Genomic DNA, 12,016 nt, shown 5'->3' with positions numbered 1-12,016 from the left:
TGGAAGATTATATGACTGCAAAAAGTGATTAATCCATTAGTTTGTACATTTTTACCTAGAGCAGCAATGAGCAGAAAGCTGTATGTTCGACACATGTGTTTCTTGTCAGCCACACCCACACTCAAGACCAGCGGTATTCACTAAATAGAGAGCACTGACAAAATACCCCCATTTCTTTGGGTGGGGTATTCATATTTCAGTACAGACTGTGGGGCCCGCTTCCAAACAAAATGTAAGCAACACTAAGAGATATTTTAAAACCTCCCACACATATAACATGACAGGGATTTTATGCACTATTATTGAAAAGGAAGTATTGTTTGTTCTGAATACCTAATTTACAGCTGTTTTTCCATATTCATTGCAGATTTTCATAGAAATATCACAATGATAGTTCATATATTTATTTCTGCTTGATTTACTGTATACCTCATGGAGTGTTTCGGTTATTGTTCTTCTTTGCACAACCTTTAGTCAAGATCATGTAAGTTTTCTCTTGTCCACCGCTTCACAATATTAAAATTCCTTTGTTGCATACTGGTGTCCAGTTGGCGAACTGCATGTGCATTTGTTCAACATATGTGCGTTCAGATAGAAATACATCTCCCTCTCCATGTGACATCAAAAGTCAATAAGTTCAAAACCGGTCAGGGAAAAAGAGACAAGAAAAATTTGGCAATTAGCAACAAATGATTTTATACTCCAAGTCTGTGTATGCAGACAAACATCTCTGCACTTAGTTTTATCTAATGAAATAATTAAATGTACATTAAAGGTCTTGTATTAGCTATCTACTATAAAATAACTTAATTTTGGGGCTTTTGAAACATTGTGCTATAGTTAAACCAAAAAAAAAATGCATTTCATAAAATCCGAAATATGCACTCTTCCTATCTAATTTAAAGTGACAACAGTGTAATGTATTAACTTAAAACCACTAGAAGAGAAAGAATGAATAGTTTATTTTCTTCTTTTACACAATCTCTTCAATAGAGTTAGCTGATTCTCCTACAGCTCTGGTTGTTATTATGTTAGTCTATTTAATCATTTTTAAAGTAACTCCCTCATGGCCAAGTAGGAAGTTGCTCTTAATAGGGAGAGGTCACGAGGGAGAGATAACTCAATCCAGATGCTTGGCACTTATTGTGGTGAGCTTTAATCCACTTTGGGAAATTAAAACATTGTACTGGATGGGCTCAGGAGGTAAAGGATTGGTTGACCAAAGCTTTTGAGTTAATTGATTGATTTTCAAACACCAACTTGTTTCTGTCAAAAGAAATTGGGCTTAAGGCTGCACATAGATTACATGTAAGGGTTGTTTAGAACTGTCTCTTAAATACTATTATATAATAATAATAATAATAATTTAATGCAGATGTTATATAAACGCCTAAGGTGTCTCTTGTGAACAACCAGCTGTCGATTGTGGAGACATTTAAAGCAGGATTATGTTATGAACACTATCTCCCCAGCTGTCAAAGAGTAATGTTCACTCCTTTTATATGGCTTATCAGCAAACTGACAAAGACGCATTCCATAATATAAACTTGGAGACCAGGCCAGGAGAGCATTAATCAGACAAGCAGTAAAGAGGCTAATGGTAACTGTGATGAAGCTACAGAGATCTACAGCAGGGGTGAAAGACTGTTGAAAAAAGGCAGATATTTTTCATGAACTACACAAATTAGGCTTTTATGAAGTGGCATGAAGAAAGTCATAGAAGGTGCTACGGTATAGCCCCCTCGTATTTTGACAAAAGCCATGTTATGGGAACAAAAAACAAGTGGAAAAACACACTCTGGTCAGATCACATCAAAAGTGGGCTTTTAAACGTTGATGCAAAAAATAATCTATAAATGAACTCACTGGCTTAATCTTGAAAGATAGTGGTGGCAATAATATTGATCTTTTATATAGAACTCGAGTAAAATGCATTAAAGTTTATTAATGCAACATGTGAAAAAATAGGAAGGATTTCAGGTTATGAATACGTATGCAGGGTAAATGAAACCGTCTTGAATGTGGTAGCAGATTCTGTGACTATTGTTAATTATTAAAGATCTAAGAAACTCAAAACTAGACATTCATCTATAATGCATCTGAGGGAATTTTCCCAGTTTGCTATGAATTTGAATCCTTATTCATGCAGAGACATTCAAGTTATGCAAAAAAATGTCTATCTTGTTCTTTGAATTTGAACTCTTAGCTAAATTTGACCAAATAAACCCAAACGAAACAAAAACAGAAATGTTCAAGCCATCGACAAACAAAAAGGAAGTCCGTTCTGTGTAATCCAATGCTAGCGTCAGGTCCCTGCTGTGCAACACAACCCCTCACATGAAAGTCCTGTTTCATTGACCTTGGGTGTGTGAATGTGGTGGTTTTAATGTAGCCCTTCATTAAAGTGGGAGTGTCAGAAAGCAGAATAATAAAGAGAAAAAGAAAAAAGAGGGGGAGGGTTGATGGAGGAGAGTTTTTCTCTGGTATAACAGCTGTCACTCTACTTTAGGCCTCACCAAAACCTCTTCTCACCAGTCCTTTAAAGCCAGGGGCCTTTTTGGGGAGGACTACCTCAAACTCTTTGATGACTGTAAAACTCCCTCTGTGAACCGTACAGTTAAGGAGGCAAGAGCATTCAGACTGTAACCCCCTGCAGCTTCACACCTCATCAAAAATCTCCATATGTGGGCATCACTCCTGACTGCATTCAATGTATTACCAATAAAACGATGGAGGACAGTAAATAAAGGTTGATGCATATATGAAAGTCCAGTCTGCTGTTGTATTATATCTTATTTTCTAAGAAGGAAAAGGGATATCAGTAAAAAGATCTTTTACAGTACGAAAACAATGTCAAACACAGAGGGGGATAATCAAAGCGCCTCTGTGGGAACATCATTCTTACATCTGAACATTTAGCCTAGGCCTTACCATATTGGTTATCTATGTTTACTCATGTTTATGTACATAAACTCCTGTGACCGACTGAGGAAGGGTTCAGATATCCAAAAGACTGTGTTTGTCCCCATAGGATGTTTTCCCAGTTGAGGAAGTGCACAGCTGCATCGTCCCAGAGATCTGCTCTCCACCACTGAGCTGAGGATCAAATCAAAGACACAGACATACATACAAGCCAGCATGCATACTGCAAAATCAGGAAGACGCAAGGTTCCAGGGTCACGAGAGAAAGGCTTGGATGGAAAACGGCATTCTTTCACATGTTTCTACTTTTGGATCTCCATCATGGCAGGCCTTGTTTCATCCCCTTGTGCACTTGGAGTCTCAGAAAATCGCAGTAAGGGGGACTGATTTAGAGGTTGAGTCCCCTGGGAGAAAAAGACTAAAAAAGTTTCTACTTATATGGGACCAGCTAGAATAAAAAGTGTCAAAACAGAGGCCGATAAATGCTAAGGTGTTTGCTCTGACATTCTTGATCAAACACATTTCTTTTTTCTTTACTTAAAATGTTTGCACTGAGGTCCCACATCAAACTTGTGAAAATGTCTTGTAAACAGTCATCTGCAGAAAGCTTTGCAAATGTCACTTAAGCATGGTAAATCTCTTATTTCCTGATCCAAATGAAGCAGCGACACTGGGAGAATGGAAACTCGACGAGACAAAAGAAGAGGGGATCGAAGCAGACAGTACTCAGCTGCTGACAGAGCTTGAAATAATAAGATGAGCCAGGCAAGAAGGGCTCAAGTAAGGCTAAGACAACAGGGACATAGCTAGAATTGTTCTGCTTGGGAATAAGCATACAATGTCCCTTCTAACCATTAATCAACTTGCCAACAGTAAACAGTCCTATTAAATCCAGATCAGCTGCTGCCACTGTCCTTTTTGACTTTATGCTTTCCATATTTAATATTCGGGTCTCATCTTTATTTATAACCAGTCAGTCTTAGCACTTATTACCACGTTGAGAGTAAGCAACATTTTTTTTTTTTATTCAGCTGCAAATTGTATGGTACCCCCAGAAGGTCATTCTGTTGTGCAATGAATGGCAAAATTGCTTATTTTCAAGTAATACAGAAAATTCAATGTATTTATCAAGATTTTATGTCAAAAGCTGCATAACTATGCAGTGCAAAAACAAGGATACAAAGGTGGGTGAGCATTTTTCGACAGGTCAACTCTGCTCATTTAGAGAGAGAAATTCCTGCCGATTCATAGCCTTACCCCTTTCAAACCGGATAGAGCATCAAGGAATATGAATCTATGTTGTTTCCACAATATCTCAAATTCTGAATTTGGGTGAAAAGTATTTGGTTGACACAGAAAATTAGAAATCTTAAAAATCAAACAAACCTTAATGATTTTAATAATAACTATACATATTTGTATTTGATCTGCTCACCAATAAAATAAGCATTCTAATCTGAGTACATTCAAAAAGGTCTCCAGAATCTGATTAAATTTCTGTATAAGTACCCCGTGGACAAGAACGGGGACAAGAGATTGTTCCAACTATAGGAATATCACACCTGTCAGCCTAACTGGAAAGGCCTAAGCAATGGTAGTGGAGATGAGGGTCTGGCTGATTGTCAAACCTCTGCTTCAGGAAGAGCATTGTGGTGGTTGAGCTATCAGAGGAGTTTTCACCACTAGTCAACATGTATGTGAAAATGTAGGAAGTAGGGCCCTTGCACTTGCACTTTTGTGCCCTTTTGATCAGTGAGGTGGTGTTTACAGTCAAGGTGAGGTTGGATGTGATTTGCTTGGCTTTGGTGCTGCTGACCACCTCAACAGCTGAGCTGTTGATGACCCGTGGAGCGTGGTTAGGTCGGTTCTTCCTGAAGTCAACAATGATCTCCTTCACTTTCTCCACATTCAGGATCAGGCTGTTATCTTTGCACCAGTCCACCTGCTGCTCCACTTCCTCTCTGTAGTCCTGGTTATTCTCGTCTCCGATGAAGCCCACTGTGGTGTCATCTGCAAACTTCACAATGTGACTGGAGGTGAACCTGGGGATGCAGTTATGTGTCATCAGGGTGAACAGCAGCGGGCTCAGGATGCAGCCCTGCGCTTAGGGTGATGACATCAGAGGTACTCTGTCCAACCCGGACTAACTGAGGTCTGTTTGTGAGAAAGTCTAGCAGCCAATTGCAGAGGGGTGTATTCAAGCCCAGCTGTTCCAGTTTTCCTATCAGATGCTGCTAAATGATGGTGTTGAAAGCTGAACTGAAGTCCAGGAACAGCATTCGCACAAGGGGGTTCTTCTCCTCCAGGTGTGACAGGCTCAGGTGAAGAGTGGAGGAGATGGAGTCCTCAGTGGAGTGGTTCCGTCGGTAGGTAAACTGGAACAGGTCGAATGTTGGGGGGAGACTGGAGACGATGTGTTCTTTTACCAGCCTTTCGAAGCATGTCGTCATATTGGGAGTCAGTGCAACAGGCCTGTAGTCATTGAGTGAGGCGACCTGAGGCATTTTTAGGACCTGGATGATGGTGGCAGACTGGAAGCATGCTGGCATTATGGATTTGATAACTAGTCTGTGTTTTTTAGAACATAAAAAGCCATTGAAATGCATTGAAGTTTGCAGTTCTGATTTGACGAAAAGCTTAAGCAACATGAAATAACTCGTTGGTTTGATTCTGAAACTGAATTTGATTTAATGAAACTGGGATTAGCCTTGAATAGTAAAAGGTTTTTACCCATTTACCAACCTATTATCAGCAGGATATTTGGTACTCTGCTTCTATAACCTCATCAGAGCACGGAAAGATTTTTCTCTCTGTTTCCTCATAGGATCAGTTACACACTGCAAAACCCCTGTGATCACAGGACTTATTATTCTTGCATAATTCCCATTATATATTCTGGCAAAATGTTAACCCTTTATCATCCTGCATGGATATAAATGATTATATTTATCAAATATAGGGATGCACAGGCATGTTTCTACATCAAGTGGTATTTTCTGCTGTCTCACCTGCTTTGCCAGCGTCACAGTCTTGAGCAGTGCCAGGGGCTCCAGGTGGAGATGGGGGAGAGGTCTGGGATAGAGCATGAGGCTTGTCCCCTTCCTGGGGACGACTCTTGGATGTCTCAATGCCTTTAACTCTTCTGGCATGGCGGTTCCCTTTGTAATGGGCCTCTGCCTGGCTCTGTGAAACAACAAGGATAAGAAATTTGTATGGTGAATGAAGACACCACTGACCACTGGAAGAGAATAAATATGATTAGACTCTCTGTCAGACTTTTATGTAAAAAGCTATGAACTTATGCATGTATGTTATTTAATCTACATATATGTCACATGCACAGAAAGGCAGCTTCTAGAGGAGGTGGACCATAAGGAAAAATAGAAAAAAAAAACAATGCAATGGTGCTTTGATGGCATGAAAAGTATTAAGTGTATTTTAAAAAAATGATAATATTCATCTGGTAATAAGTTCCAATATGTTTTATTCTATATGTTAGCTGTTAAAATGCGGAACCCTCCTATTCAAAAAGCCTTAAGAAAATCAAAGGCAAATTCTGCTCTTAGTTAATAGGTAAATATTGGTACAATACTATTATTGAATTGTTAGAAAGTATTCAAGATATTGTGTTGTGGCTGATTTGAATAGCTTTCTAAAATCAGATGAACAAGTTAGAAATAAGGTACACTCTAGTACTTACCCCTGACAAGTTAGGTTTGATAATTATCTTTATTTGAACACTGTGTATAGATTCTGTTACTTCTGTGAGGATTACATCAAAGAGCAGCACTGATATCACAGACAAACATTTTCTGTCACCACTTAGCAGGGAATGCCTATGGCATGAAACATTCACCTTTTTGCAATTTTTAGGAATAAATAGAGCTTTGAAACAAGAATTGTATTAATGGAGAGCAGTTTCCCAAAAGAGCTATAGATGCAATATATAAAGACTGCTGCAGTAATTTACAACAGTCTCCAACACACGTGTTGAACAGCTAAAGCAGAGCTGATGTTTTAAAGATAAAAGGATCTGGATCAGTGTCAGGTGCAGACAGACATGGCAAGAAAGATGATGAATTGACATATGATGATAAGATCTGAGCTGGATATGATAAAACAGCCATCATATTGGAATACTGTGCTAAAACCCAGGCTAGTCATTTTATAACTAAATATTTTGTTGAATGACTGATTCTGACAGATCCAGAGAGAATTAATTATGATTTCAACAGGAAGAATGTGTGTCTTTCTGGTGGTCAGAGCCAAATTCTAAAACAGAAAATAGGAATGAACAGTGACAAAGATAGCTGGTTCATGAGGAGTTTTGAAGAAGAAATGCAAGTCCTACTAACAGCAATCTTTAGTTTAATCATTGGGTGAAACAGACTACCCATTTTTGTCAGAATTCTTACGCCACACACTCATAGATAAATTTAAAATGTGCATGGATTAGTTTTCATGCTTGTGTTTTATATATAAAACTTTTCAAACGGGTATTTATTACACGTGTGGACTTTTGTCAGAATCCTGACGCCATATACCCAACCTACATGAACTGTACAATTTTTTTCCCCCCATTGTTTATTTGATATATAGCAACAAGCAGCCAACCTGTCTGGAAGTACTTTGATGTGAGGCTATATTTACAACAATCAGCAGTTATACAAGGTTGCTGGAGATATTTTTCCTGGCACAGGGTCTTTCTGAATGGAGTTTGCATGTTCTCCCTGGGCATGCATAGGTTCTCTCAGGGTACTCTGGCTTCCTCCCACGGTCGAAAAAAAAAAAAAAAAAACCCTCTTAAAAACATCACTGTTAGGTTAATGGACTTCTCTAAATTCTCCTTAAGAACGGATTATACTTCTGCAACCGCACACATCAAATGTCGCTTGCGTCTGGTCGCGAAACAGTTTTGCTGGTATGCTTCTGCAATGTCGGTCTAGAATTTCTAGGGACACACAGCAGTTTCCCGCCAAAGCGCTAGGGGGAGCCTATTTAATAACTCGCAAGAACTCAGGCGGATGGACACGAGAACTTCTTCAGCAGCGCCGACAGGAGTGTTTATTTTCCAAAACAACATGTCTGAAACATCGTACGAGTGGTTGTACTTTCGAACCTCCTTGTTCAACTTCCATTGTTGTTATTACTCCTCGGTTTTTAAAAATGGCGCACCCCGCCACCGAATCGAGAAGGACGACCACACAGACAGCCGGAAAGGCATACCAAGGACCAACCACAGCTGCTTTTTGTCTGCGCGGGTTTACAACCGCCCGACATTTAGTCAGGATGTTTTTGAGGTGCGCGACAACGGTTGCAGAACCTCTGCATTGGGGCGTGGTCATGTACACAGACAGATTTGACGGTTGCATAGGCTATGCGTCAGAAGTATAAATTGGCCTTTAGGTGTGAGTGTGTGCATGAATGGTTGTTTGTCTCTGTGATGTTCACCGCCTCTCGGCTGTAGACTGCTGGAGATAGACACCTGCGACCCCGCTTGGGTTAAGCGTGAAGAAAAAAATTGAGTTAATCTTAAAAGTTCTTTAACATCAAAAGGTTGAGCTGTTGACTATGTAGCTTGTCAAGGTCCTGAAGATGACTAGTATTTCACAATTGTTTGTAAAGGCGGTCATGATTAGTAGCTGGATTTTGCAAATCTATTATCATAGAAATGATTGGAATACCTGAAATCAATAATTGGGATTGGGATAGTCCAATAGCTGTGTTCCACATGGATGCAGTTTTACTATCTTTTATGTTAAAGGCTAGAGATATAGATCTCGGTGACAAAGCTCTAAAGGTTTAGAGAGAGCGACAGTAATAATGAAGAAAAACTCCCTGAGCACTGTGGGAAGATAAGAATAAAAATCCTCAACATAGATTAAATAATGATATTTTAATGTACACCTTATATGTAGTACTAAATAACAACTTGAAAAATAGTGACAGAAATAATTTCCAGCAGCTCATCAGGATGATCTCTTGATGACAGACTAGGTTTCTGCTAATGTGTTTGTTTAGGGAGATGATCGTCAGGAGACTACATGGAGATTAGGCCGGTCTGTCTGTAGCCACAGTGTTACTATATAGAGGTATGTGATTCAGGGACAACATAGTGGAAAAGATGAGGTTTATATGCAGAACTGTCTCCTAAAGTCTGAACATACAGTAAAGTGACCGTTAAGCAAACATGCATCACCTCACAGGCACACCACATTATCTAATGCAGTGGCTCCAAACCAATGTGGTCCCTGCATGTTTTAGATGTGTGTCTCTTCCAGCACTCCTGATTCAAATGACTGCATTGACACCTCTGCAGCCACCAAGTGCTGCAGAAGCAAGTTAATCATTTATTTATTTAAGCCAGGCGTATGGTAGCAAGAAGACACCTGAAATATAAAGGACAAGGGTATTGGAAGAGCATGTTTTGGACCCATGGCTTCAATTTACAAGTTAAATTAGTTTAAACCTGTTTTACTGTGTATTATATTTATTTTCAATAAAAAGCACAAACAGGCCCCTAGCTGAGATGTTTGGCACTTGTTATGTCAGTTTTGCCTTTGCCTAAACAAGTATAAGGAGAGCAGATTTGCCAGTAAGAAAGTGGTTTCCACCAGTTGATGTTCCTTGAGAGCCAAACAATGGCTGTATTGATTTAGAAAGTTACTTTACTTATAGTTGCCAGGGAGAGGTTTTGTGTTGATAAGCAGCTGTCAGCTGTGATGAGCACTAAAAGGGTTGGACACTGACTGACACTTAGGACATCTCACTAATCACAGGCTCAAGTGTGGAGATAGCCTGGCTTGTGAAAGAAGGCAGGGGGTATGAGTAATGTTACCAAGTCTGGTTGTTTATATTAGCTTTATGTGGGTCTTTTAATGCATCAAATGCTGATGATAAACTTAAAGGGATAGGTCACAATGTTTGAAGTAAGGTTCTGTTAAAAGGTAGAGGTCATGTTTATTCCTTGAGAAGCTAAGAGCATACTTAAAAATGTCAGAACAATTCTTGTAAAAGGTGTTTTTATAAACCATTAAATGATATATCCCTCACAGTGGGTGTTTATTTTCAAAGAAGGGAGACATGGAGTTACAGGGTAATGCACAACCAATGATTAATGAATGACTACAAGTAAGTTATCTGATCATTGACATATGTTAATGTAAGTGTAAGTCACTCATAATTCTTGGCGTCCAGCTTATCCAAAACCTATGAGTAACTTCTACTCCAGACTGCATCGCCATCATATGGTGAGCGAGAAGGGGAGTGTGATGGATCCTCCATGCGTTCACACCCATGACCACCACCAACAAACTTCCTAGCAAACATGATGCTGAATCTGCTGTGACTGCAAACCTTCTTTCTTTCTTTTTCTTTTTTCTTTTTCTTTATTCTTTTTTTTTTAAGGTAAATCACTCCCCTCAGGGCAGCAATGCGCCTGAGGGGAGCTGCTTTAACTGACGCTGCGTAATGCATTAAGCATAAGTTAGTCTGTCATTGGACATAAGTTCTGGAGTTGTTATGAATACACTATGTATACACCGAAAATTAAAAAAAAAAAAAATCATAGAAAGTTTAGCGTATACCAGTGTTTTAGAAGATCTGGGGACGATGCCCATACTGCCAAAATCGGCAAGGTGTGACTCTCAAGAGAAGTCAAGAATTTTCGGATACTTTGCAGTACTCATTAAAATTGGTCCTTGCTAAGGTTACTTCCTTTAAATGTTGGACCACTTTTGCCAGAGAATGAGCCAACTTGGCAGGTAATTCTACATCTAAAAGAGATAGTGAAGTTAGTTGGTGCTACAAGTCCACACAGATGAAACCATAAGTTATCTTGAGATCAAGATCAATGGTCAGTGGCAGCTCTATCTTTATCAAGGTTCAGCTCAACAAAAGTAGATTTTATTAGGTTTGAACCAATAAAACATATTAAAATTTGATGTATGTATTCATGGCCTTTTAAAAGTATTCTGAAAAACTGTGTTGAACAGACTCACTAAAATTACACCACACAGATAAATGTGGATTTGTTTCAGCTAGCAAAATTGGATTGGATGGAAAAACTGCCATCAATTAAATTGAGTTAATCCAATGAGTCATTTTTATGAGTGTAAGGATTTAAATGCCAAACATAAAAGAAAAAGTGTGTTAAGTCTAGCATAATCTCTGCAAAGAGTTGCTCTTAACTAAAAAAATAAAACGGGAAAAGTCTCTAAGATATCTGAATGTTGTTGTTCCTCATAGTAAAGTTTGGATGTCCAAGCAAAGCTACTGAGCTTGGATCACGAAGATCAATGGATGCAGGTGGATATGTTGAATAAGTGAGTAGGAAGAAAGAGAAGAACAGAAAGGAGACAAGGACAAATATATAAGATGTATAGCAGCCACTTTCTACTGCAGCAGCTCTGACGTCAGCCAATGCAGCTCCATAGAGACTATGGTGTCACTATTGCAGCATGCCACCAAGGTTATTCTGCATCACCCAGCGTTTAGCACCTCACACCACCACACAACTTTTAGACAGCAGACCACAAACCCTCCCTCTCCCATCTCCTGCTCCGGTTCTTATCCCCCAACTGCACTCTCTGCCAGTTTCCCAAGATACACCGCTGCTGTCGGAGCTAGGCACTAATCCATGCCTTTGACGAATGCATCTTATAATAAGTAATGGCAGGCAATTTTAGGAATCCCCACACTGTAAATAATGCAGCATGAGAGAGCAAGGATATTAGAAAGCAAGAGGAGAAGGTTGTTAAGACAGGAATGGGAAAAAAATTGAGAAAGGAGCAGGTGCTACCAATGTTGGCGCTGGGGGCAAGGGGTGGGGAGGAGGGAGAGATTGAGACAAACCTGGATTTTGTTTTAAAAAAAGTATTTCCCTTAGCAACCTGTTTAACTGTTTAACCAACAAAGGAAAACAAAACAAAAAAAATAAATAAACATATAGCAGCTGCTGAAAACAACTTCCCCTATTTTTTCTTGTTAAAAAAAAAATGGAGCATTCTAATCATCAGGAAACTTTTGCCAGGCTGATTGTATTGATAAGCAGGTTGTAGCATGACAGGGCAGCCTGCTGTATTCTCTTCAGAAA

The 12,016-nt window shown here is 39.3% G+C and overlaps 1 protein-coding gene across 3 annotated transcripts in view; it reads right to left on the bottom strand.

The window, feature by feature from the left end:
• LOC107086776 (zinc finger protein 385A-like) overlaps nt 1-12,016 on the bottom strand; it is a 96,260-nt gene that overhangs the window by 15,964 nt on the left and 68,280 nt on the right. For all 3 annotated transcript variants that reach the window (XM_015377943.1, XM_015377944.1, XM_015377945.1), the window contains one exon: nt 5,931-6,105. In XM_015377943.1, the coding sequence (XP_015233429.1) occupies nt 5,931-6,105 (175 nt within the window). The remainder of the gene's footprint in view (nt 1-5,930; nt 6,106-12,016) is intronic.

Source organism: Cyprinodon variegatus, unplaced genomic scaffold (genome assembly GCF_000732505.1).
Source record: "Cyprinodon variegatus isolate N-32 unplaced genomic scaffold, C_variegatus-1.0 Scaffold161, whole genome shotgun sequence".
Taxonomy (NCBI): Eukaryota; Metazoa; Chordata; class Actinopteri; order Cyprinodontiformes; family Cyprinodontidae; genus Cyprinodon; species Cyprinodon variegatus.
Note: the sequence above shows the minus strand (reverse complement) of the source record. Positions and strands in the feature narration are given on the sequence as shown.